This window comes from Pseudopipra pipra, chromosome 2 (assembly GCF_036250125.1).
Source record: "Pseudopipra pipra isolate bDixPip1 chromosome 2, bDixPip1.hap1, whole genome shotgun sequence".
NCBI classification, from domain to species: Eukaryota; Metazoa; Chordata; class Aves; order Passeriformes; family Pipridae; genus Pseudopipra; species Pseudopipra pipra.
The window spans coordinates 83822463-83849560 of NC_087550.1; the positions used below are offsets into that span (position 1 = coordinate 83822463).

General features: G+C 42.8%; 2 protein-coding genes across 7 annotated transcripts in view; both read left to right on the forward strand.

Annotated features, from left to right (window-relative positions):
* The window catches only part of DHRSX (dehydrogenase/reductase X-linked), a 204667-nt gene that overhangs the window by 37125 nt on the left and 140444 nt on the right, over positions 1-27098 (forward strand). Inside the window, exon 1 of one of the 3 annotated variants that reach the window (XM_064646161.1) lies at positions 975-1103. The exons of 1 other annotated variant lie outside the window; for it this stretch is intronic. In XM_064646161.1, the coding sequence (XP_064502231.1) occupies positions 992-1103 (112 nt within the window). In that variant the 5' untranslated portion in view covers positions 975-991. Of the gene's footprint in view, positions 1-974; positions 1104-21652; positions 21963-27098 lie in introns of those variants that run through there. One more of the 3 variants, XM_064646160.1, reaches the window with a different exon arrangement.
* ZBED1 (zinc finger BED-type containing 1) lies at positions 972-13707 on the forward strand. Of its 4 annotated transcripts, XM_064646155.1 has the most exons (4): positions 972-1103; positions 2702-3192; positions 7891-7941; positions 8043-13707. In XM_064646155.1, exon 4 carries the CDS (start codon positions 8094-8096, stop codon positions 10179-10181), a length of 2088 nt encoding a protein of 695 aa, XP_064502225.1. In that variant the 5' UTR covers positions 972-1103; positions 2702-3192; positions 7891-7941; positions 8043-8093; the 3' UTR covers positions 10182-13707. The 4 variants fall into 4 exon arrangements, with proteins under 4 accessions (XP_064502225.1, XP_064502227.1, XP_064502229.1 ...); XM_064646157.1 differs by lacking the exon at positions 7891-7941; XM_064646159.1 differs by lacking the exon at positions 2702-3192 and having other exon boundaries at positions 976-1103.

A 27098-nucleotide genomic window follows, 5' to 3' on the forward strand; every position in this document is an offset into this window, starting at 1 on the left:
GGTCAATGTCTCCTATTGTGAAATGAATTTATTTTTTTTTTCTGGTTGGTTTTGGTTTGGTTTTGTATCAATATTGAGACTCATCTGCATTTATGAAAACCTGCCAGCTCTTGAATGAAAACCACGACGTTAGGACTAGGAGCTGTATTTCCTGTAGCCGAAACCAGCCAACTACCAGAAGAACTGGTAGGTAGGATGCGCTCTTCTGTCCCGAGTACTCGGCGTTTTAAAAATGAGGCTGAGGACTGAAAACTGGTAACACCAAGTTATATCATTCGATACAACAGTTATCGCTGTAAAGAATGCATTCGTGAGGCTGGTATAAAATTCAGGCTTCTGGTGTAGGAAAGCTCTGTATATTGAGCTGTATTTAGTGAAATTGGTACCTGCAACTGAGACCACGAGAGCTTGAGGTCACAGGGGCCGTGCCCAGCCGCAGCGATGCCCGTGGGAGTCAGCAGCAGCCCCTCCTCTGTGCCAGAGAAGGGAAATGGTGGGACAACCCGATAAGCGCTTTCAGCCACGGGATGCTGAGGCAGCGCCGTGTGCCTCGACCCGCCTGGGCACTGCCTGCTTGTAGCTGCCACAGACCTGGCAGCGAGTCATTGCGCCCCTGCCCCGCCGGCCTCACCGGACGGGCTGTCACACCGCCCCTGCCTCCCCGTCAAGTCGCACACGCCGCCCCTCGCCCCGTCCCCAGCTCCCCTGGCGTCCCGGCGGAGGCCGAGCCGCCGCCCCGTCGTTGCCGCCGCCGAGGCCGGTCCGCCCGCCGCCGCCCCTTCCCTTCCCCCGCCACCGCACATGCCCAGAAGGGCGGGAGCCGCGGCGAGCCCGGGCGCTGCTGTGACAGCGGCGGCGCTTTCCCTTCCGTGGGTGGGTGGGGGCCGCGCCGCCCCCCGGCCCGGCGGGGACACCGCGCTGGCCGCCCGCTGCTCGAGTGCCTTCCTCGCCGCGCCCCGAGCCCGCCGCCGCCGCGGGGCGGGAGGCGGCCATGTCGCTATTGTCTGCGCTGGTGCCCTTGCTCCGGGTGTACTGCATCGGCCTCCGCGTCATCCTGCACCAGCTGCGCCGCCGCTTTCACTCGCGCTGCCGCCCGGTCTCAGGTGAGCACCGCAGCCGGCGCCGCGGGGCGGGGTGGCTCTGGGCCGGGGGTGGCGGGCCCCGCCGCGGAGAGGGGAAAGTTTGCCGAGCCTCCCGCCGCGGGCAGCACCGGGGCGAGGCTGTGCGGCCCGGCCGAGGGCAGCCGTACAGGACAGGACAGGGTAGGGTAGGACAGGACAGGGCAGGGCAGGGCAGCCGCGACCTTGTCCGCAGCGCGGGGCGGCCGGGCCGCGCCGCATCCGCCGCAGCGGGCCAGGGGCTAACGCGCCGCGGCGGCCCCAGCACGGGCGCCGCCGGGCTCCTCCCCCGCTCCCCTCCGCCGGCCGAGCAGGACCCGCCGGGCCGCCCCAGGGCAGCGGCCCGGGGGGCTGCGGCTGGTGGGGCGCCCTCCCCGCCCCCGCCGCGCCCCGCCTTCGCTGCCGACGGCGGGCCCCGGCCCCACCGCCCCGTCCGGCCCCCGGGCCGCGGCCGCCCCGGACGCGGGGCGGGGCGGGGGCCGGGCGCCTGGCTGCACGCCGGCCTGACTGCGGCCTCGGGAGGCGGCGCGGGGGCTCTGCGCCCGAGGGTCCCCGCTTCTCCTCTTCCTCTCTTTGGCTTTCTGACGGTGTCGCCTCAGACCTCGACTCAGAGCCGCGCGGGCGCTCCCTCCCTCCCTCTGCCCAGGTAGGTGCTCGGAAGGCAGGTAGCGGAGGGCAGCTCCTGCCGCCGCCCACTGTGCCCCCGCCCCGCCGGGCGGCTGGGACCGCCGGCCCCGGCTTCCCGTCCCGGCCGCTCCAGGAGGGGAATGAACCCGCGCTCCAAGAGCTTTGATGCCGGCTGTCACTCGCTGACAGCCTTTAAGCTGACAAGAGAGTGACACTCGTAATTTTTAGTAAAGGACTCCAGGTTAGTAGTTTGTTTGAGAAGTAAGGTTTTTGCACTTTTCTGATTTGGATCAACAGCATGTTTAATGCTGACTAGAGCAAACTTTTGAGTTTGCTAGAAAAAACAGCAGTCTCAATTTCCTTCTTCCTCTCATTACTCTTGCAGACTTTAAAATGCTTCTGAGTTTATAAACTTAGAGCAAACTACAAGTCCGGATGGATGCATAGGTTATCATCAGAGGCAACCGTACAACTGCATGCAAGTCTTTGCCTTTAACTTCCTCTGCTTAGCAGCCAGTAAGCCTTTGTGGCCCTGTCGATAGTTTTAACCAGAGGAACAGTAAAAAAAGTAGTATTGAAAGGGCCTAGTGTTTTAGTGAGGAGTTGAGGCAGATGAGGAAATTGGTATAGAGAGTATCTGAATTACTGGGGAGGAGATAGCACACCACAAAGTAAGAGTATATTTGTCCGTTTCATCACATGTGGCATCCTTGGGTAGCGTTTTGTCTTCTTTTTGTTCATTCTTGATTCTTCTGCTGGGATTCCCTTTCTCATTCTCAGAAGACAGCAATAAACCCCCCAAACAAACGAGAGGACCCTGGTGACAGAAAAGACAGATGTGTGTACAGTTTGAAGTCATCTGAGCATTTTTCTAGTGTTAGTGTTTCTTGGCAGAGCAAAGCTGGGTATTGTGCCTAGGGTGTGTAACACTTTCCAAATCTTTTTTTGAACCACAGAGAAACGGCATGACGAAAATGTGACCCGAGTGTTTTGTTGCAGTCTGCTCTTAGCTACTATTAAAAAAAAGTGTTGAATTTGGAAATGCCGGAGGAAGACAGTGAAGATCCAACCTGGGAAACGTCATTTACCTGAGTAGGACCAGGGAAGATTTGACAGATGTGAAAAGCTTTCTTTGAGCCCTAACTCCGGGTGTCTTTTTCCAAGGACAAGTGGTTTCCTCCTCAGCTAGTTGTTCGCACGCAGTTCCCTCTTGGCAGTTACCTGCTGCCTTGCTCCAACTTGATGTGTCCAGCCATTGCTTAAAAAAGTGAATCAGCTTGTCAACTGGAACCTTTTTACCCAAATTAACCTTGTTTCTGTAATAACTTCAAAGTAGCGGTGGCAGTGCAACAAAAAGGAGAAGTATTGTTAGAACAAGCTTGGATCAGTAAACTACAGTTGCTGTAAGAAAACGCCAAGTAACTTTGTCAGACTGTACTCTAGAAAGGTGTGTATGTTTAACATTTTCTATATATTTTCTACATCTATTCTTACAAGAACAGGCATTTTATTGTCAGGGTGCCTTACTGGGGTAGAGCCTGGAGCGGCAAAGCAGGGCTGGGAAGGGCAGGATGGGGCAGCAGAGCCAACCATGCCTCTGATCCTGGCTCCCTTGGCCACAGTTTCCGCACTGGAGTTCTCACTCTTTGTACAGCAGTGGTGCAGCTCTCCTGGAGAAGGTTTAAAACAGATGGATGCCTGGTGGCTACCATCCTTGAGCTCTGTGGGTGAGTGAAGGGATCTGGTGTCAGTGCAGCCCTTCTGCCTCTGAATTTTCCAAGAAAAGCTTGCTTTCTTACCTTTGCCGAGAAGAAGTGCTCTTGGATTTTAATTCAAGTAAACAAAATTAGTTTCATTTTTCTTTTATTTTTTCTTGACCCTAACTTAAGAGTTGTATGCTCTTGGCACATGTGCTTTCACATGGCTTTTAAAAGTGACCATCTGTTCTGTCATATCTTACAGCAGTTTATCTGATTTTTATAGATAGGATTCAAGACAGCTTTTTGGAGAGAGAGGACATTTTAAACTCTGAAATCTAGATTCAGTGCAAAAACTTGGTAATTGTTGTTAGTTGCAAACCAAAAAGACAGTAACATTCACTATTCAGTTGACCTGAAATTCTGATCATGAAGGTCAGGGAAAGGAATACAGAGCTGGGATGATAATCGGGGTGCAGTCAGCGATTGTTTTCGCTAACTAAAGTCAGTGTGCAGGAAAGTGCAGAAATGAAGGGCAACTTAGGTTAAACTTACTTTAAAACATTTTTGCAAGTAGTAAGTGCATAAATGGTATAACTGCCGATATGTAGTGTAAACTCTGTTAGTGTTCAATGGTTTAAATGATTAATAGTTTCATTAGAAATTACTGCTTTGCCTTCTTTTACAGTGCTTAATCTTAATTAATTGGAGGGGAAAAAAAAGCCCTGCATGACTAAAGTTCTTGATATAAACAGCTTTTTAAAAACACAAATCTAATCATTGGATTAATAAAAGATAAATTAATATTAATTGTGGCACCAGGATATTAATAGTGGAAATGTGATCACTGAAAGTCATGCTACTGATAACAAAAATCATTCATGTAATAAAAATATTCCCTTTTCATATTTTAAAAGCTTCTCAAGGAGTTTATTTGGCATCTTTCTCCTGCATTCTCTCTTCTACTGTACATAATTCATTGAAATTTGTTAGGGAAAGCCTATATGCTAAATGTTTTATAGTAGTTTTGAAGTCTTTTTAGTTAAATTTTGTACCTGCGAAGTGTAGAAACCTGACTCTGAAGAAGGTAGTAATACGGATGAAGTTCAGAAGACCTTAAAGGTGACTCCTGTTCTTCATAAAAGTGATTGAAATTTCAGATGTGTTTTTTATTTGCCCCAGTTCCTAGTTATTCAGTGTCATTTGAACCAGTTTCTTTACAGTTAATCGTGAAATATTGATTTGGGAACATGCATCTTTTAATTTTGATTCATATATCAAAGGCTTTTACTTTATATGTGTAAACCACAATGAGAGGTCAAGCACTTCCTGATCAAAGCTGTGTGAGTTCAAGGTTGTAAATCCTCCAGAGGTGAGTAGAGAAGTGACCAGGTAGGACAGATTAATGGCAAGCAAAAATAAAGTTGCATCTACCAACTTAAACCCTGTCCCCCATGCACGCACTTGAGAGAGTTATTAAGCTAGTTTCAGAAGTGAAGAAACTATATGTTGTTTCTGTTCTGACTGAGGCAAGGGTTGTGGACAGCCATACCTGTAGTGTAGGTAGACAAGGTGCCATCCCTGTGCATGCACAAGGGGGCAGACCTAAAGGTTGCAGGGTGGCTGCACACCCCACGTTTCCTCACATCCCCGTGCTTGGTTTCACAATGCAAGTGACTCTCATATGGGTTTTGAACCAATTTTCTTCATGGAGGGAGAAATGAGAGGGGTCTGAGAAGTGTGAGGAGGCAGCACAGTCTGCCCCAGGGACAACAGGGATGAGGTGCTAGGGCTAGGAAATCTGGACTCTTACCCCTTTTCCTCCTGTGGCAGATGAATGTGCTGCAAAGCCAACAGAGGATCCTCTCTGCAGGCTCTTAGAAACCTCAGCCCCAGTACTGGCTGGTGGTGTTAGCCAGCTGCATGGAGGAAGTGAGGAAAACAGCAGCTTCTCCGAAGGTGTGCTCTGTTTCATGTGGGTGGGAATCAAGGGAGAAAGGAAGAGGCAGGTTTGTAGCCTGGAGGCTTCTGCGTGCACAAGGTTTTTCAGCAAACCATAGTGGGACTATATTGTTTTACCATGGAAAAGTTCAGCAAGCTAAAAGAGAGCATTTCCATCAGCTGTCTTTGTAACAAGCTGAGGCACTTCCCAAAGGCAACAAGATGCTTCATTCCCGGTGGATTTCATTCAACCAGGTACTGGTGTCTTCAGCTTGCCTCAGAGTTGAAGCTGCTGCTGTTCTTGCCAAGACTAGGCTGGGAACACTTTCACTGAAAAAGGAAAGGTTTACCTCTTCTTTTAGAAAGATGAGAGGTGTGGTGTTTTTGGTTTGTGTTCATAATGCCAGTTTTACTGTGTAACACTCTAGGAGAGGCAGGGATGATTAGCAGTTTATATTTGAGCTATTATGACAGCTGAAGTGTGGTTTACAGCATTATAATAAAGGCTGTGTTATGCTGGCATATCCTTATCTGTGGCAGTGCTCCTCTGTGCCACTGTCACCAAGTGCCAGATACATCTTAAAACAATTGCAAAGCTGTAACATACATAAGAATAAAGGGGAGGGTGAGTCTGTAACACTCCCATACTCTAAAATAACTTCTACTTTATCAGTCTGTGATGAACTTTTTATGATCCAAGGTGTGTCATACTAAGTTTAGATATTAAAGACACATCAACTTTTTTATTACGGTGCCTTCCTCCTTGCTTTCAGGAATTGCCAGATAACTGCAGAGGAAACTGTAAGGTTTAGTGAAATGCCATGAGCCTCTATGTTTCCTTGAGACACCCTGTCATGGGTTGAAATAGAGGCATCTAAAAGCAATAACAATATATATTGATATGTCTTGTCAATGCACAGTCTGATGCTGTGGCAGGGTTACATCATTACACATTGCACCACTTTGTCTTTCAAAATCATCACTTTTTGTGGGATTGCATACCTTGGTGCTGTTGATATGTCTTTGGAATTAGGCAGCATTACCACGTTGAATCAGTAGTTTGTCCTGGCAACTTAAAGGCACTGAATGAATCACAGTAGAAGGCACGCTAGTAGGCAGAACATTGCCCCTCCCTCAAAATGTCTACACCCAGAAGTAAATCTTCAGAACAAATCCAATAAAATGCTTGCCCTGTATCTCTCATTCTGCTTCTAAACCAACAGCTTTGTTTAGATAAATATGTTTAGTCTTGGTTAACCTGTCTTTGGTTTTTCATTCAAGACATTCAGAAAATGTTTCTAAATACTAGCTGTAGTTCAGAGAGAAAAGTATCTTTTCTAGAGAATGTTCATCAACAGAGAAGCTTGCACAAATACATTTATTTTTATTTATATTCCCTTGCAGCAACATGAAAAAGTCAGATTGTTTCTTCCTGCCCCAACCAGCCAGTCTTACCAGCTGAGGATTTCTGGGCTTGGGTGCAAGTACGGCTCCTGAGGAGCAGAGAAGGAACAATGCCATTGCTTTCAGGCCAGTGCTCCTGATGTTCCTCTCCTGTTCTCTTCCTGTGGATTTTTGTGGAGGAGGTTGTATCCATGTTTAACTGATAGCTTCCTTCTCCTTCCCAGTCCTGGCCAAGGCCCTGGCAAAGATCTTGTTGCTGTCACGGTGGTGTGGAAGAAATAGAGAAGCGTCAGGGTACAGTCATGCTGTGCTGTGACTTGGCTTTTTGATGTAGTGAAACCAGCTGCAGCTGCTGGCCCTGTGCACAGAGACACTGTAGGCCTCATGTACTTGCACATGACTGTTTGCACAAGAAGTATTTTCCTGTGCAGATATTGAGGTACAGATTGCCAAGTCTTGCCCTATCGCTACACTCATCTCTAGAGTGTCACCCCCTCCTGACTTCTCTAGCCTTTTGAAGAAAATACAGTAAAATTATTTTCCAGCTGATGTGGATAAAAACATTTATTAGTGCTTCCCTCTCTGCTTTTCCTGTAATTATAATGCTGTTATTCCAGGGACAGGAAAAGTGTCAGGTATATATTGTTGATCTGCATGTAGGTTCAAGCTCCTTTTCTTTTTATTTCAGTCAGAAAACAATTTTACATTTCAGAGAAGCAGATTAATGTTATAATTTGCATCACAGATTTTATTTTTTTTAAGCAAAAGCTGGAACAAGCAAAACTTCTTTCAAAATAAACAAGAAAACTTTTGCTCCTTCAGTATCAAGTTTCAATTGAACTAAATGTTAACAGCAGAGTTCAGTAATTTTTAGACAAGAGGATGTTGGTCTAACCCTAACTAAAGAGGCAGGAAAATGCTATAGCAGATGACCAGTTTGTGTGACAGTAATGTATCAACTCTGTGGTGGTGGTTACACTTTCTCTACCCAGAATTATGTAATTCCAGAAACAAGATTTATGCAGATCTTCTAGCTCAGTTTCACAGAATGTGATATATTAAAACCCTTTTTAATTTTTGACATTCTGTTGGGCTTCTTGTAGGTCACACTTCCTGCAAATCTCATCTTGAAATTTGCAAATGTAATTTGTAAGGTAGGTTTCTTGATACATTCACAGAAACGCTGATTTCACATAGTTGAGTGTGGTCAAACTTGTGCTTTCTCATTGTATCTTTATCTTGCTGCCTTTATCAGGTACTCATTAATGAGTGAAGGATCAAAAGGTGGGACGGTGGCCAAGAAGCAATGGAGAATAAAAGTTTAGAAGGTTCCCCATCAGACCTAAAGTTAGTGGCTCACCCAAGAGCAAAGAGTAAAGTGTGGAAGTACTTTGGGTTTGATACCAATGCAGAAGGATGCATATTACAGTGGAAGAAGATCTACTGCCGTATTTGCATGGCACAAATTGCCTATTCAGGAAACACGTCCAACCTTTCCTACCACCTTGAGAAAAATCACCCTGATGAATTCTGTGAATTTGTGAAAAGTAACACTGAGCAAATGAGGGAAGCCTTTGCCACAGCATTTTCAAAGATCAAGCCAGAGTCGTCGCAGCAGGTTGTTCAAGATAGCCTCATCATGAAGACCTACCAGAACTACGAAAACAAAAAACATCAGGAACTGACATCTGCAGTCATCAGCTTAATTTGCGAGGGCATGTATCCGGCCTCCATTGTTGATGAACCCACCTTCAAGGCCCTCTTGAGAACAGCAGACCCCAGGTATGAACTTCCGAGCCGGAAGTACTTCTGTACAAAAGCTATTCCCGAAAAGTACAGTGCTATTAGAGAAATTGTGCTGAAAGAACTCACGGAGGTTCTGTGGTGTGGCATATCCACAGACATGTGGAGGAGCGAAAACCAGAACAGGTCGTACGTAACGGTTGCGGTTCACTTTCTCAGCAGCAGTGCTGCCAACTGCCTGGCTGTGAACTCGCGGTGTTTAAAAACCTTTGAAGTGCCAGAGGATAACACTGCAGAGACTATTACACGAGTCCTTTACGAAACGTTCATTGAGTGGGGGATCAATACAAAAGTCTTTGGTGCTACAACAGATTACAGTAAAGACATTGTGAAAGCTTGCTCTCTCCTAGATATTCCCGTACAGATGCCTTGTTTGGGGCACACTTTTAACACAGGGATACAACAAGCTTTTCAGCTCCCCAAACTTTGCAGCCTTCTTGCCAGGTGCCGAAAACTGGTGGAGTATTTTCAGCAGTCCACGGTCGCAATGTACATGCTGAGCGAGAAGCAGAAGCAGCAGAATATTCTCCACTGCATGCTGGTAAGCGACCGTGTTTCCTGGTGGGGAAGCACTCTCGCTATGCTGCAGCGCCTCAAGGAGCAGCAGTTTGTCATTGCGGCTGTTCTCGTGGAGGACAGCAACAACCACCACCTCATGCTGGAATCCAGTGAGTGGAATACAATCGAAGGGCTGGTGGAGCTGCTGCAGCCTTTTAAGCAGGTTGCGGAGATGATGTCTGCTTCAAAGTACCCCACAATAAGTATGGTGAAGCCACTTCTCCACATGCTTCTGAATACTACCCTGAACATCAAAGAGAATGATTTGAAAGAAATCAGCATGGCAAAGGAGGTGATTGCTAAAGAGTTGTCAACCACCTACCAGCACACACCTGAGATAGACATGTTTCTCAATGTTGCAACTTTCTTGGATCCCCGCTACAAAAAACTGCCTTTTCTTTCAGCCTTTGAGAGGCAGCAGGTGGAAAACAGAGTGGTGGAAGAAGCAAAAAGCCTGCTGGAGAAAGTAAAAGAAAATAGCTTTAGGACTGAAGAGAAATTCTTCACTGTTACAGAAGAACCTCCTATGAAAAAAATCATCATCTCTTCCACTCCTCCTCCTACTAGTGTCATCAACAACATGCTTGCAGAGATCTTCTGCCAGACAGGAGGCGTTGAAGACCAGGAGGAGTGGCATGCTCAAATCGTTGAGGAGTTGAGCAACTTCAAGTCACAAAAGGTCCTCGGTTTGAATGAAGACCCACTGAAGTGGTGGTCTGACAGACTAGCACTGTTTCCAGTTTTACCAAAGGTTCTTCAAAAATACTGGTGTATTCTTGCCACAAGGGTCTTCCCTGAACGCCTTTTTGGTTCTTCTGCTAATGTTGTGAGTGCAAAGAGAAACCGGTTAGCCCCGGCTCATGTGGATGAGCAGATCTTTTTGTACGAAAACAGTCGGAATGGGTCCGAGGCAGAACCAGAGGATGAAGATGAAGGAGAGTGGGGTTTGGAACAGGAACAGATTTTTAATTTAAATGACTCAGTAAACATAAACAACAATTTCTTTAATATTCGAGACAGTGGGTTTGTTTAACAGGACTGCAGCGGTACATTTAATAACAAAGAAAAAAGTATTTGTCTTAAGTTACCAAAAATACTTCTGTTTTATGCTATGATGCTGTAAATATTGAACAGTTGTAACAAACTTGATTTAGCTTCCATTGTCTGTGTTTTTCCTGCTGTCTTAAAACATGAATGACTTGTGATTAAACAGCACTGAAATGAGTGAGGAAATAAATTCTGCAAAGACCATGATTTCTGACTATGGCCCAGATTTCAGAAAGCACTTACCCATGTGCTTCCTTTCCACTTGCTTCAGTGGGAGACAAACACATGCTTATTTGCTTTCTATCATAAAAATATTTTCCTGAATTAGGTCCCTGAGCAAGGGAGTTTTTAAGATTTATGCCTCCATTTGTAAATCCTGTGTAACTCAGGATGCTAGCTTTAAAAGTTTGGATTTTAAACATTTTTAAAATCTATAAATCTGAGCAGTGAATATTTTTAGAGTATATTGATGCTATGGAATGAAAAAAGATCTTGAGCCTGATTTTTCACTACCTCATGTCTTAGGCCTGGTCTATGCTACAAAAGTTCAGCTGGTATAATTCTGTTGATTAGGGGTCTGATCTATTATTATTTTAACTGATACTGTGCTGGCATAGGCTGTAGTGTAGATGCATTTATACTGGGATAATTTATTTTCCTTTCCAGTGTGGTGTAAATGTTATAAACACTTCTAAACTGGTATTGATATGTCCATATTAGTTCAGTTTTACCATTTAACAACAGCAGCTAAATGGCAAAACTGTGGGGTTTTTTGTTTGTTTTGTTTTGTGTCTAAGCAAGCCCTGATTGTAGTCTCTTTTGCTTTTATAAAGTGGTAACGAAGTGTGGGGTCGAGGCAGCTTTGTGTTACTTGAGCCTCCTGCAGATGCTGTGGCTGATCCACGTGGTGCGAAGCAGGCAAGGATCAGGCAACAGAGGGAGGGAAGAAGGGAAGGAGAGGCCAGGGAGACATCTACAGACCATGGGTCTAACAGTTTGTCTATGTTACAAAATCGTTAACCTCTTAATTTAATGGGAACTTTGCCCAGGGTAGCTAGAAAATTTTGTTGGCAAGAAAAGCAAAATAAAAAGCTTTAATATTATGTAAATATATTTAAAAGAAGGGGACCCCTCTGTTTCCTCACATGTATTTAGTGAGTCCTTAAAATAGTTTCTTACTCTGTTAGCACTTAAAAACTTTTTTTCTCTTATCTCTTTTTGATTCAGTTTGTAGAGTGGACTTTAGTCCCATCCAGTCTGATGTTTGAGTGCTGTTTCTGATTAGCTGTGTATTGTAATTGCTCCCTTTGTGTCTCTAAGCATCAGTGTTTTAAGACCTTTTGGGAACTTGGCAAACAAGAAAAAAGAAAAGAAACTAACCTGAAACCCCACATCTCTTATGAAATACTGCAGGTCATAAACAAAATTAGATTTTATGCTAGATACAGAGTAGTCTTTTTTTCTCTGAGGTGCAGTGGAGGACTCCTGGCGTTTTCCACTTACAGTCAAGGTTTGCTTGGGGTTTTATTTCTGTTACTGGTGTCTCACCTTTCCTCACCTCAGTCTACAACTATGTTGAGCACAATCTTTCTGGAGAGAGGTCTGTTGAAGACTGACTGTTACTGTTCTGGAGGAAGAAAGTCAAATATTTTTTAATCATGGTGGCAATCCATGGACGTTTGGTTGTAAAAAGGGCACAGGCAGCAGGAACGTACAAAAATGAGAATAGCAATGGAATTGAATATATTGCCAAACTATTTATGTTTAGGTTTAATAGTTCTTGGAAGCTTGAGGCCTCTGTGTTCTTTTTACGTGCTGGGAATGGGCAGGTGGGTGGGGAGGAAGAGCAGAGGTTAGAGTGAAGGAACAGTGAAGTAAGTCATAGCAAACTACACAGCATGTTTAAGCCCGGGAAAAGCGCATTTAGCGGGTAGTGTGGCTGAAAACTGATTTGCACTTGTACAAAGTACCCGCACTGTGCATCCTGTTGAATATTGCTACTCTCCATGTCCACTGAAGAAAGAGGTGTATGTGATTGCCCAAGGTGCAAAATGCAGGCTTGGCTTAAACTCCCACAGGTATGTAGGCCTATCTGTGAGGGCAGCAAAATCAAATTACAGAAGGGAGCGAGATACCTGCACCCTAGCAGCCTGCCAGGAAGACCTCTTGGTTTTTATGTCCGTTGAGAACCAGCTGCTCTTGCTTGCTCCACCTCCACTGCTACCACCACCGCTAGCCCTCAAGTTGCTGCGCAAATGCTAGTGCGAGGTGTGTGGATCCTTCCTTACGTGAGCATAATGCAAAGCCATGCCCTCACAGCCAAGGCAGAGCGCAGAACCACTCCCCTGGTCTGCACTTGGCCTACCCCTCTTGGCAGCATTGTTTCCATCTTCGTCCTCCTAGGGCTAAACGTATACGGTGACGCTTACGAGCAGTTGTACTGAGATCAGTGCAATGCACTACTCTCTTCCTTCCAGCTTCTTTTTATTTTTTGGTATCCAAAATAAAATTGTAGTCAGTTCAATTGATGTGTCTCAGCATTCTTTTAAAAAAAGGAGAAGAAAAAGAAAAAAAAAAAAGAGCAAAACCATTGTTAGTCCTACCCATTGTCTGTGAGATTTTTATTTAATGTTCTAAGCCTGGAATATTGTTAAATAAATGAGAAAAATAAGTTAGTTACTAGATTATTTGTCTGATGTGTGTTCATATCTGCAGCACTTTATGACTTTGAACTCTACTGCTACAGGGGAAAGTTATATTCTAAGGATTTGAAGCTATGCATTTATTTTCTTTTTGATCTTGTAAGTTATTTTTTAAAAACGCTGTACAAATCTTTTGGATTAAAAAAAAATGAGGATGAAAAATGTTGGAAGTTTAGATGGTTTCTCTCGCTTAAATATGTGTGGTGTTTTTCATTTATCAACATAATTTTCTGTTGTTTATTTGGGTGGAGAACCAAAATTGAAATATTGCTACGACTTGAGTTAAACCCTGGTGTTACTGCCAAGGGTGGGCCCAGAACACATTTCCAAACTATGCTATTAAGTCAGCTTTATGTTTGTGTTTCTTGACATCTACTTTAAATCCACAGCCTAATGTTTCCTTTTTGGTACAGCAGAGACATCTTTTTGGAGGGGCAATAGAGGAACAAACTTCAGCTTTTGAGTGCTTTCATGCTGCAAAAGTGAATTTTTGAACGGGCTCTCAAAGTACGTACTTTACGTCAAAAGAAGATGAATTGCCTTTTGTCACCAACTAAGTATTGCGAATTCAGGATTAAAATTCATTGGGCCTAAGTGAGGTTTCTTGGGGTAGCAGCATAAGTAAAGGGAGTTTTGTCTGTCTGGCCAGTCTTTGCACACATTTCACCTCTCTCTGCCATCAAGGACTATGGGAAGAAAAAAAGAAAAGCCTGAATCAAACAAGTTGAAAAGGTGAATTTTTCCAGCAAACTGTGTCTGAGATGCTTTGGTTTAAATGAAGGCAATAAAGTTCTGCATTATTTATGGAAAGGGTGTATTATTTTAAGTTTCTATTGCAGCAGTGTATTAGATAATTTTGAAGGTTTTTCTTTAATCGATGTCCTGATGTCCAGTTAGCTTTACAGGAGCATTTTTCACACAGGCAGGAATATTAAAAGCAAAAGAAGCACAAATTGGTTATTTGTAATATTTTATAGGCCTTCTGAAAACTTAAAAATGACATGCAGTTCTTGATTTTGTCATTTTTGTGTGACAGTTTAAAAAAAAAGGGCTGCCTGGGGACATCTTTTCTGAAAGAAGGGAAGTGTATGGGTACAAGCACAGAAGTAGTGTGTTTTACATATTCCGTGACAACTGGGTAAAGGAAACTTTGTGCTGGAAAAATTGCATTTTAGTCTTTGCACACCGTTCTCCTTTCAGTGGTCTCCATTTCCGAGTGTTCTTCTCAGAGGATGATGTCTTTCTGAAGGTCTGGTGATCCCAGTTCTGGTGGTGCAGTGCTATCTAGTCTAGGCTGTCTTTTTGACTCTGCTGAGAGGAGTCTCCTAGTCACAAAAGTTTTGTGGCTTTTTTTTTCTTTTTTTCTAGGACAAGACTATGGTCTGTCTTATTGTATCTTCTCCAAATTAATATTCTGCTAAATTCAAGACATTTTTTATTTTTAGTGAATGCAGGGAAATTACCGAAATTGGTTTTGGTTTTTTAGTAATATTATTTGGTGCACTAGAGAGAACTTAAAGATACAACATAATTTTATATCTGCCTGAAAAGCACACCAGTGAAGCATGTCTAATGACTTGATACTGTTTAAACTAGAATTTCAAAACATTCTTGCAGTTGCTGTTTATAGTGCTGTCATTTTACATACAAAAACATTTCCTTTAAATTGAATGATAAAAATCAATTAAATAGATTTTTACTGCTTTTGCAGTCATTTTCAGTGCCCTTGCAGTTGGGTTAAAATGTCATAAGAGAATTAACTTTAGTATTAAAAAAACCTGGAAAAATCAAAAATAAACTACTGTCTTTGGCTTACCTTGTGTTTTAAAAACTAGTAATAAAATTTGATTTATATCTTTTTAAAAATTCAGAGGCTGTTGGAGCAACTATTTCCAAATGACAGTCCCTTAGAACTCTGAAATGTTAAAATATTAAGATTTTTGAGCATTTATATTGACATTTTCACACTGAGTGGTTTTATAGATTTCCCTTGCTGCCAAAAGAAAAGGTTAGTGTTCACAGAAGTGGTACTGACATTCGCAGTGCTTTGAAATGCTGATCAGATGTATGATTTTTTCAGAGATGTTGAGAAGACTATTACCTGCTGCACACTGTGCCGGTTTCCTTGCATCACACTTATTTCCAGTAACTTGAGTTTTCCAAATCCTCTGTCCTGTCTCCTCTCCCTGGCCCTGTGTGGGCAGAGTGCTGGGTGGGAACAGCAGGGAGGAGAAGCCCAGCTCCCCAGTGTTTCTTCTCTTACGGAGAGACTGTTCTTTGAGAGCGGATAAACTCAGTTTAAAATTAGTTTTAAACTAGGTTCTTATTCCAGTCCACTGGGGCTACAGCACCTGTGCCATGGTGTGAAAAGGCAGAGCCAGTGATTCCTCTCTCCACAGTGATGTACACTTGGACACACTGCTCAGTTGGACTAAAATTGCCTATAAGGGGGAAAATGCTGGGACATTGAGCTCAGCACAGCGAGGAAACTATCCTCAGAGTCAAAACCATAATGACCAATAGCATAGAATAAGCAGTAGTAGAATAAGGTTATTTTTAAAAAGGCGATTTCTTTCATTACATACAATTTTATGTCTATTCATTGTCCCCAAATACTTGCAGCTAGGAATGAGAAATTTGTCTTTTATTTCTCCAATGGATACTGCCTTGCTTTTAAATTTGAGACATCTTATGTCTCAGTTTATCACTGTCTTTATGGACACTGCTATTGAAAGGGTTTCATTCTCCCTTTTTTTCTTTTTGCTTTTTTTGTGTGCTTTTTTTTTCATGAGTCATCAGTGAGGTTTACAGTGATAGGAATTTGCAATCATAACAAGGAAGACGTCAAGTCACCATCAGGAATCTCATGCCAGAAACATCCCATCCCATGTCATAAGTGCTGTTCTCCAAGGGAAACCTTCATCTTTTCAAACATAACCTTGTGATGTGTGTGTGAATCTTCATCTTCTCAAACATGGCTTTCTGATGTGTGTGTGAGAGAGAAAAATAAAGTGGTTTTGCAAACAATGCATAGTTCTGGTTTATGTAGTGCGGTTTGCTGAGAGTTTGTGCTCTGGGATGCACTCAGTGGTTTGACACCAAATTGTAGTTTCTTGAGCACACAGCAGAACTTATATGAACAGATGGAATTTAACAACAGTTTTATTGATGGGAACAGATAAGAAGTGGGTCCATCTAGGGAAAATACTGAAATTTTACCAGGACCCTCCAATTCCTGTCTGAAATGCTGATAGCACTTAAAAATACTAAATTACTAACCTTCCTGTAATCTGACATTTTAGAACTCTGTAAAACACCTTTTGGTGTTTCCATGCTGCTGTCAATGAGCTCTGTTATCTTCAAAACCCTGCACTCCCAAATGGCCGGTGAGGAGTTTACAGCAACAAAATGTTGGAGAAGAAGGGAGATGCAGCTGTTACTGTGACCTGTCCTCTAGCATGTGTGAGCCTGGGTTTAGGGGGCTTTTTTTGAATGATACTTTGACACATTCACCTACCATAGATAAACATGCACATGCAATTGCCACTGATCATAAATCTGGTAGGTTCCAAGGGAACGAGTGCTATGGTGAGAAAGCCAGTCTTATGGATGAGTGCAGCCTGCCATATGCAGCATGTATCTCTTCTAGTCTCTAATTCTAAGCCCCACTTTATTTCCTGGGCAGGGAGTACGTACATTGGTGCTGGTCTTTGCTGTGTTATTTCTGTGTGGCTGTTGGATTCAAAGTGTAAGAAAGAACAGGAGAATGTGACCTGTGTGCTTTGAAGCCATGGTGAAAGTAGGCAGAAGTATACTTGTGCTGTACGTGATTTGCTGAGTGGTTTGCATGAGCAGTGGGTTGAGGATGATCTGAAGTTTACCCCGTGGTGGTGTGAATACAGGACTGGCATTGCTGCTAAGAGATTTCTGCATGCCTGGTCAGAGAAATTAAGTGAGAAAAGCACACCTTGTGCATTGGTGTCTCTGAAACTATGATGCAATGCCCAGGTGAACTTAAAGCACTCCCGTGAACTAGTTCTGCTGTAGTCTTTCAAGCAGATTAACCACCTTGTTCATGCCCTGCCCATGCCACCCCACCTCCCCTTCATCAGTGTTCACAAAGATTTCACAATTCTTTTTGGAGATATAAATTCAGAGATAATATATGACAGTATTTGTCAGTTGTTAAGACCATGGCATATGCTTTTTGTGCCTTTTTTGGCAATGCATATTAGAGCTGATGGAAGATAAAATTCTTCTTTTACCCGGAGACAGCTCTTCCTGCAGCGAGGCGATCAGCTCAGTCTGCAGAGTTGGTCTCTTGGCTGCACTTCTGCTCTTTCTCTAGGCTGTTTAGGAAAGTTGCTGTGCTCTGCAGAGAGAAAAACAGATTCCTCCAGAGTGTTTTCCCTGTGTTTTTGTGTTGCTGGGGCTGCTTTCTGGTCTGCACATGCCTGAAGGAAGGGGATGGGCCAGGGCTTTTCCCCTGATGTTACTACTTCCCTGGGCTGGTTGGCCGCCCTGAGAAGAAGATTGCGCAGAAGGTGACACTGCCGAGTGATAAGTTTGCAAACACTTAGACTACAAAATTATTCATTCATTTTATATTTATTTTTAGGCTAAGATTAAAACGATACAAATCATGGCCTAAAAAGGAGCCTGCAGACTCTCTGCACTAACTCCTTAGGTTAGCTGTCCAAATATATATTTAGGGACTTAATCTCTAAAAGCGATCCATTTTGCGTGGATCTGCCTTCAGAACCACTAGAAGTGCTGGCATCCCAAGTGTGTCTCTTTAAATATCTTTAAATAGTGGTATTTTGAGGTGGGCTGCGTATGTGATGCTTTTTTAAATGCAAACCACAACTTTTTGGTTTCCATATATCCATTTTGTCTTCTGTTATGCTTCAAAGGTTAGTATCCGTAGAATCATTCTGTCTAAAATGAGTTATTTTAAGACTTGACCTCCCAAATATAGATGGGCTTCAAAAGTAAGAGGAGCATTTCCCCCCACAACTCATAAGCTGAAAGTCTAAATTATTCTGTTGTTGAAGGAGGCAATTGCAACTGCATTCTACCAAAATATGGGTGAATGTGAAGTGTAAATAAAAACATTTTTAGGTGAAATTCTGAGTAAAAGGCTTAAATGTAAACATCTCATTTTCTGCCATTATCTGCATTGTAGCAAGATGGAAATGGACTCGTGGTATTCCAGTGAGTGTACAGGTGAAGGAAAAACCTTCTTTTATTTAGTCATTATTCTGCTTGTGAGGATGTTTCAGTTTAGATGATTTAGTCGCAACAAGCATAAAATCAACAGTTTCAGCAGATGTGAATGAGCATTTCTATTGCTTGGTCCTTCCTTCTTTGATAAACAGGAACTTGTTCTCCCTTGTTAATGTAGAACAAAGGAAAGAAGGCAAGGGGGTGTCGAGTATTATAGGTGGAAGGTTGGGTGTTTGCTTTGTGCTCATACAGCTGAAGCATTGATGAATTTCAGAGCCAGATGATGGATTGTGTTTGTGCAAGTAGGGCGTTTAGATCTAAAGATGGGTAGATGATATCTTTGCAAAGGATACGTGGTGTTTGCTTTCAAGTTCAGCACTATGCCAGTAAGTGTGATACTTAACCCCGAGCATTAGCTGGTTGTGCAAATAGGAGCTTCTGCAGTCACTCAGTGTCATGTGGTTTTGGGGCTGTTTGGAGTAAGATCTGCTTGTTTAGGTCATAGAGCAAACTCTGTTAGCATTAACATTTCGTGCTAATGATGAGGTGCTGCAACTCAAGAAAATGAGCTAGAAAATGTAATTGTTCCTTTACATCATAAAAAGAGTTGTTTAACCAAATTCCACTCAGCCACACTTCAGCTGAAGGTGCTGGAGGTTGTAGAAACTTGGCTAAGGAATATAAGAGCTTTACTGACAGGGCAGTTGGATGGATGAGGGTCTTGAGTCACGCAGGACCTGGTGCGGACTCCACTATGAGGCTGCCTGTGTGGGACAAGTTGCACAACCTGAAGTCTTGTTTGGTTTATATGTGAGTGCTGAAGCAGCCTTGTAATGTTTTGCAAGGCCAGAAGGCAGGAGGAAGAATCCATGGACCCCATGATGTTATTTTTAGAGATGTTTTTGTAGTACATAAGTAAGATGTCAGTTTGCTTAGACCATGCAGATACTGCCCCACCACAAATGCTTTACTTGGGGCTTCTTCATGCAGTGCTGGAGTAGTGTTGAAGTTCCGTGTGCCCCGACGTGTAGTTCTTGATTCAGTTCAGTCATGTTAAAGCTTTTAATGCATTGAACAAATGCATTCTTCAGAAATATTTTGATAACAGTGTCACTAAGATTATGTACCTTGCCTTACAGACAGGGCAAGGTTCAAGATTTGCGCAGTTATGGAGTAAAAATGTACCCATGCAGTCCCCTCTTGGTGTTTTCAGAAACTGTTGCTTGCCAGTTTTAAGCTTCCCCTCCTTAAGTTTCTAAATTACAGATGTCATTACAGACAGAGTGATTTTGGTTTGTGGCTTTACCATATTGTATCAATTACTGCATTAAAGCTGCAATGTGGTAGAATATAGCAAGGTTCAAGTGGGCATATTGACAGTGAGGAAAAAAATGTTTGACAGCTACAGTTCCTAAAGCAAATAACCATAAAAAGCAGTGAAGTTTTGCTTCATATCAGGATTGCTTTTAAGAAAAAAGAAAGTGAAATAGTTTTGTAATAAAATGATGACGTTTATTTTCACTGTATTTGTGCTCTGCTAGGAGGCGCTTGATACTTCACAGAAAATTCATTGGGCAAGAAAACTACACCCCCCATCCTATCCAAAACAGTGTCTCAGTTGTGTAAAGCTGAGTAAGAGTGCTTGGCTCTGATACACTTCTGCTTTTTGTAGTGTGCCTGTTTTCTGCCAGAGTATGCTTTCTGGGACATGGTCATTTTGCCATCTGAGGGAGTGCCTAACCATGATTGCTAACATTGCTCAATATTTTAAATTAGCCTGCAGAGGAAAAAAAAAAAGGAAAGTTGGACCTAAAAAAATGCACTGCACTTGTTTCTGAAGGAGGATCTTGAGGGGACAGTTAAAACATTTTATTTTCCTTGTTGGCACACTAGTAATATGGTTCATGTAACTAAACACCCTTTCGACTCTATGAGGAAATAGTCACCTCGATAAGCTCTGCACTGAGTTACCCTCTGTGACATGAGCTTCACCGGAATGAGAAAACGAGGTCACACCAAAGGAAAGCAAAGCTTGGTCACCTCCTGACTTTGCGTCTTACACTGGGTTTTTCATATGTACAAACCAGGAACTGAAGTTAATGAGCCTTATGAGTGTTCAATGAGTTTGAGATTAAGTTTTTAACCTGCTACACTGCAGATGAGGGGGCACCTCCAGCTGCCCGAGTGTGGTGTGCTGCAGCAGGAGGGGGTGATGCTCTGTGTTAGACATTTGTACCAAAATAGCTGATATTAGGGCCCATAGGCTGTGTTCTTTACAAAGCCAACCCAGAAGTTATTCTCTGTTCTAGAAAGGTTATTTTTAAAACAGAAACAGGTAGTTCTGTGTAACAGTATTTTACAAACATGTCAACCTGTCCCGGCTGAGGAAATTACAGATGAGTTGGCATCAGACCTCATTCTTTAAAAAAAGTTCAGTGGTACCATTGCAAATGGCTTATAAAAGCTGCAACAGTCTACCTATTACGCAGAATGAAAGGACTTAGCAAACAAAGCATTACTGGCACTACATTTTCTGCAAACCAGGACTGACACAGTGAAGAGATGACCTTGTAATTTTTTTACTGAATGTGTCCCAGTGAACAGAGTGTCTACAGAGCAGTAAGTGCCTGGTGTTCTGGCAGTTAGATATAACCTCTATTACTGGAAATGGAGCATTTGTGCTATGAAATGCTTCTTACAGCTGATATACAAGGACTTCTTGGACATATTTTTCCAAAATAACATCTTGTTAATGAATAAAGTCATCCAATTGAATACAGATATCATCTAATATGCCTACTGGAGTGCTTTCATGCTAATTAATACTACCATCTATATGCCAGTCTTACTTGTGCATTCCTAACTGGAGTTGCTGCATTGCATGGTGTATGATTTTAACATTAAATAGTCTGCTGAAAATTAGTAGGAAAAAGGTCAAGAAATGTTCTCTCGATGATGCTGTACTTCCTAATTATATGATACAGATATTTAAAGAGCAACTAATTTGAGTCAGAAGCAAGTTTTGAGAGCTGCAGATGCTGCCATTAGTAGTGCCTAGTAGGCACTAGCAGAGTTCTTTGCACTTGGTTGTAGACATGTCTTCTTCCTGTTGTTTCTCATGGGTTCTTTTTTGCAGTCAGTCTGTTAAAGTCATTATGTGTAATCATCCAGCATTCCAAGGAGGAGAGAGATATTTGAAGGTACAAGGAAGAGGGTGTAAAACAATAAAATAGGTGGGCAACATTGAGGCCTGGATTTCGGCGTGAGTATGGCCCTGTTAGGGTTATTTTACAGTGGCACTAATGTAATGACCTTTTTTGGGATTTTTGCTGTTAAGCATATCTTCTATCCATCTCTTTCATCTCCATTTTTAGAGTGATTTAATTTTTTTTCTCAGTGCTTACCCATTATTGCTATTCATATTCTAGTGAGACACAAGTGAGAGCTGCCACTCTTGGCTGTAAAGGACAAAGTCATCTTTACACATGCAGTCTGACAGCCGGCATGAGGGCTGTGGTGACAGGGACTAAGGCTGGGAGCCACCATGGTGGCTCAGTGGGCAGCGTGTGGCTGGTGTGGCTGTTCTGCTAGCAGCCTCTCTGCAGGCATGATCTGTTCCTTGCAAGTGCATCGGGGTCTGTGTCAAAATGGCTTTGCAGCATGCTCCTCTGGCTTGGCCGGTCCCGGTTTAGAGGGTGAGATACTGAGACCTCTTCTTCCTGCCCAGTCCCTGATGTGCGCAATAGCAGAAGAGCTGGGTAAACAGAGGGCTGGCAAAGTGCCCGTGCTCCCTGGAGAAATGCCACTGCTGTCACAGGAGTGTAGGTGGTATGATCCTGGTGAGTTTTTCTAGATGTCCCTCTTTGTATTGACAGCACTCCCATCTGCCTCGGGTTCAACTGCAACTACTGTTTTTTAGCTTGACCACTTGTCTTCCCTGGGGTAAACCTGCCTGGGGCTGGCTGTGCTGGTGTACTGCCATGCTGGGCAAAGCACTCCCCTGCAAAGGTACCACATAGATTAGCAGGGCAGCACTCACTGGACAGTTTATTCAGTAAAAGAATGTTTTCTGTTTCCCCAGGCAAAACAGGGGATCCTGGTAACTGCATCTGGAGCAGTGTGTGCTTTTGCTGGTATAGCAGAGCTGGTCACATACTGCATGAGAATACAGACGTGGTGGCTAGATGTCCTAGTGCACCTTGGGAGGGAGGTAGTACTATGGCCAAAATGAAGGTGGTGTAACCCTCAGCACTGATGGATTTTCTGTATGGAAAGTTGCAAAGCTTCAAATGCAATAACAAAAGAAACGCTGATGTAAGGGCTGCAGTAGCTGCTGGTGCAGCTTACAGAGTTGGGAGGGGCTCGCTTTTCTTTCTCTGCAAGAAGCTGTGCACCTTTTACCTTCTGCATCACCGAGATTTTTTTCTGAGAGAGGTCCTAACTGGTGGCAAAGCCCCACTGGAGGACTGAGTGAGAGTGGGCTGGCGATTTACACCATGTGTTACGGGGTGTTGATGGAGATGTAAGGCTGGAATCCCTCAAATCACCTAAAAGTCAGTGCACAGTATAAGGCATGTGTTTGAAATTCTTGTATATTCATGGAGAAAGCCCTAGAGAGAGAAATATTAGAAAGAGAAGAGAGCTGCCAAACAAGCCAGTGCAAGCTCTTGGGCTTTTATTCCTCAAGCTCTTTTCTTCCTCCCCCTGATATATTTAAATTGCTAAATTCCTTTATGGTTTTCAAAAAGAAATCTTCATTCAAATGATTTAAATTATTTACTGTCCAGAAGAAATTAAACATAAGTGTAACTTTTTGCTGTTTTAACATGAGGTGTAATAAAAGTGCTTTGTATAGTCAATGGCTGTCTGTGGACTTAGAATCATAGATTTGTTTAGATTGGAAAGGACCTCTAAGATCATCAAGTCCAACCATTAACCCACCACCACCATGTTCACCCCTAAACCATGTTCCCAAGTGCCACATCCACATGTTTTTTGAACACTTCCAGTTATGGTGATTCCACCACTTTTCTGGGCATCCTATTCCAATGCCTGACCACCATTTCAGTGAAGAAATTGTTCCTAGTATCTAATCTAGACCTCCCCTGGCACAACATGAGGCCATTTCCTCTGGTCCTGTCACTGGTTCCCTGGCTAGGCAAGGTCCATCCTTTGAGAGGTGGCTCCAGGTATATCAGCTTTCCTAGAAGTTAATTATCAGCTTGGCATGATGAAAACAAGACTATAAGGTCTATTATAATAAACAAAGTTTTGGGGGTTTTTTTGTTGTTTTTTTTTTTTTTTCCTCAAAGAAGAGAAGGGAGTCGTGCCTTGAAAGAATATTTCACATCAAATTGGCTGTTGCAGAGCCATGATATTTGAGCTAAATCATCTGGTCAGGTGGAACAAAAAGCAGGTGTAAAGCCTGCTAGCACTGATGCCTGAAAAGTTCTGATAGTTCTGGCTGATGTCCTGAGAAGGACTGACAAGGTGCACTACGATTTATCAGCCCATTTGAATACCTGGTAGAAGAGTGAAGTTGTAATGTGGCTGTGCAGAAGGGCAGTGTAGTCCCTGCAGCTGTCACCTCCCTTTTTAGAAGCAGGATGTTTGGAAGGTGTTGGTCAACAAAGATGCATGTTTCTCTATGAATGGAGCTAATCTCCATTATAATTTTGGCAAGCTATTAATAGAAGATAATTAAATGTAGGAATGAAAATAGGATGTTTGTGTCATACTCCTGGAGCATTATCAATAGTGGGACTTTTTTCGTGAGTAGTTGTGCATTTCTTCAGGGGAGTGTGTGATGCTCTCTAATTGAAATATTAATAGCAGCTAATGACACTGTGGAATGATGGCCTCTTAAATGGAGACATACTATAAGAGCTTTTAATTTGTGTGGTAACTGCATATTAAAAATCTTTGACAATTCTGATGAAGAGCAATTATAGAGCATGAACAGTAGCTGCTCTTTTAAGTTAACCAATTTCCTGAGTCTCATGAATCTGCATTAGATTAATGGCCTATAAAATTTCATTCAAAAATAAGTTTTTACCTGAAGAATAAAAACAGCTAATTTAAAAAAAATAATCTTTCAAAACAATTAGCTGTCTCTATTGCAAAGCAGTTACTTTCCTGTGAAAACTTTGGTGCAAATTTTATGAAGAACAAGAAAGATGAAAATTGAAAGAAAATCTGTGAGTCTGAGATCACTTCAGCATGTGCTAAGAAAGAGGAGCTTGAAAAGAAATCAGTCTTTTCCTAAGAAAGAACTGTCGTGAGAGAATTAGGAAATTATATATAGTAGAGTCAAGACCTTTCTGTAGTCACACATTCATACTCCATTTGAAACCCCTGACCTGCTCCTGTTATCCAAGAAGAGAAAAATGAACAAAATTCCATATTTGGAAAACAAATGTTGTATCTGTCTTGAAGACAAAACATGTACATGCCCTTTGTACTTTCTCATTCCAAGTTAGAACTAATTTTTAAGTAATTCTGTGTACAAAATCCAGCTCTGTCCAGAGGCTCAGGGGGTTTCAGTGCAGCTCCTATCTTTAAAAAATTATAAACTAAAAAGCCCACGGAGTTATATTCCATCACGAATTTTTGCTACTGGAGGCTGGTTGGTGGCCCTGGGAGGTGGCATGTGGCAGTGGAGGGTTAAGCAGCCCAGAGCCCTGTGCAGCTGGGGTATGAAGCTCAGACACCACCCCGCACAGGGCAGCACCTTCTAGGGCTGTGCAGCCCTGTGTGTGTCTGCCTTGTTGACATGCTGTTCCATGGAGCCACTCCCTTGGGGCCACTGCTTCGGGTCATATACTCAGAGGTAGATGGGCACCTATATGAGTGATAATCTCTGGACAGCTTTTGCAACTGTCCAGACTCTTCACCAGGCTCAGGCAAACTGAAGAAATAAATGTGCTAACCAGAGCCTGCTTTGAATGATGTGGAAGTAGGGCAGAGAGGGAGAGGAAGGGATGTTGAGACTGTGTCAGGGGAGGTTTAGGTTGGATATTAGAAAGAATTTCTTTACAGAGAGGGTAATCAGTCATTGGAATGGGCTGCCCAGGGAAGTGGTGGATTCTCCATCCCTGGAGGTTTTTAAGACAAGACTGGATGTGGCACTCAGTGCCATGGCCTAGCAACTGCAGTGGTAGTGGATCAAGGGTTGGACTTGATATCTTGGAGGTCCCTTCCAACCCAGCTGATTCTATGATTTTATGATTCTATTTTGCATGTTTTTATTAAGCCAGTAGTATCTGAGGTTAATCTCACATTAATGTGGATGCTGTAATGACTTCTGATCATTAGTCGCTTCAAAAAATTTTAATAACATGGAAATGTCCTTTTTAACATTTTGTATTTTAATTAATTGCAGGTATCTCAGGGAAACTTTTAGTACTGATTGGTTTATGTGCTATGTTTCCTGTTAACTAGATTTTTCCCAATAATCTCTAATCACCTTGTACCTCTCTTCCTGATTCTAATTACCAAAGCTTTGTATATGATAACAAGCACTTCAGTTCACAAGTGATTGCACAGTTTTCTGAAGTGAACTACTCCAGAAACTTTCAATTACCTTTTAAGTTTCGTATACCAACTCATGGTTTCTGCTTACTTATTTACACCTGATGGAAATACTGTCACCCTGAAGCCACAGGAAGTAAAGGGGACTGTTTGAGTGGCAGCAGAGCATTTTGTTGACTGGAAGAGGCAGATCTGAATGTGACCTTCAGCTGAATGCTCTTGAGCTTGATTGCGATATGGAAATTACATTCTCTGTCTTTGTGAAGAGAGAAGATGCAGTTTAAACTACTCTTAATGATCTTACCAACATTTTTTCTTCACTCTCCCACTCCCACTCCTGGAATCTAATATAGTAAAAGAATATTTGAAGAATTGACTTTCCCAGTATATTCATTGCCCATCTCTATCTCTCTCTCTGCACTATGAACAAGATGGAATGATTAATTCAATCTTTTAATAGCACGTGGCCAGAATAAGAGGTGTTGGAATTCACAAGCAGTAAAAGTAGAAGCTCCAAAGATGATATTGAGGATTGTGATACAATATATCCTGTACTGTCTAGGAATATGATGATACTGTCAATACTGTCTTGAAAATCAAAAATAAAATATTTGGTCTTTTGAAAAGTATAATCATAGTGCAAATTATAAATTGTTTTCTGTTGTCTTTTTAATTCCTCTGGTGAGATGCTAAGTAGCAGGTAGCAGTATTTTGTTTTTGGTTTGGATTTCCAGTTTGATCATAAGTACATCAGTCTTTCCAATTTGACAAGTTTGATCTCTTTGAAGCGAAGAGATCACTCTTTGCTTCAGTTTCTGTGTATGAAAGTTCTCATAAATCGTGGAATCATCAAATCATTTAGGTTGGAAAATTCCAACAGTTAACCCTGTTGTGGTTTAGGAATGGTACTCCCCAGTTTAGTGCTCCCACAGAGACTCTCCAAACCATGCTAGCTCACTTGCTCCCCTCCCTCCCCTCTCTCCTGTGGTGGGATGGAGAGAATTGGAGGCACAAAAGGTAAAGATCATGGGTTGGTATAAGACCAATTTACTGGAAATAGCAATGACATAAGAAAATTAATAGTAACAGCAATACTAATGACAGAGGGTACAAGAAAAGAAATGTTATTGCTCACTGCGGAAACCCCCACTATAGACAATACCCAACATCTGCCTCCAGCTCGAAGTGGGGCCACCCTGGTACTCCGTCTGCCATGCTTACTTGACAAGAAGGAAACCCTTCTTGTCAGAAGATATTCCCTTCTTCTGCCCCAGCGATGATGTTAGGTGGTATAGGATAACCTCCATATCCTAGCCATACCCCCTCCTGGCTACTGCAAAAATTAACCCTGTCCTGGCTGGAACCAGGACACCACCACCAAACTATGTCTCTAAGTGCCACATCACATCTTTTAAAAAGCTCCAGGGATGGTGATTCAACCACTT

Coding starts and splice junctions, on each gene's coding strand:
- ZBED1 (XM_064646155.1), top strand. CDS start 8,094: ATGGAGAATAAAAGTTTAGAAGGTTCCCCATCAGACCTAAAGTTAGTG.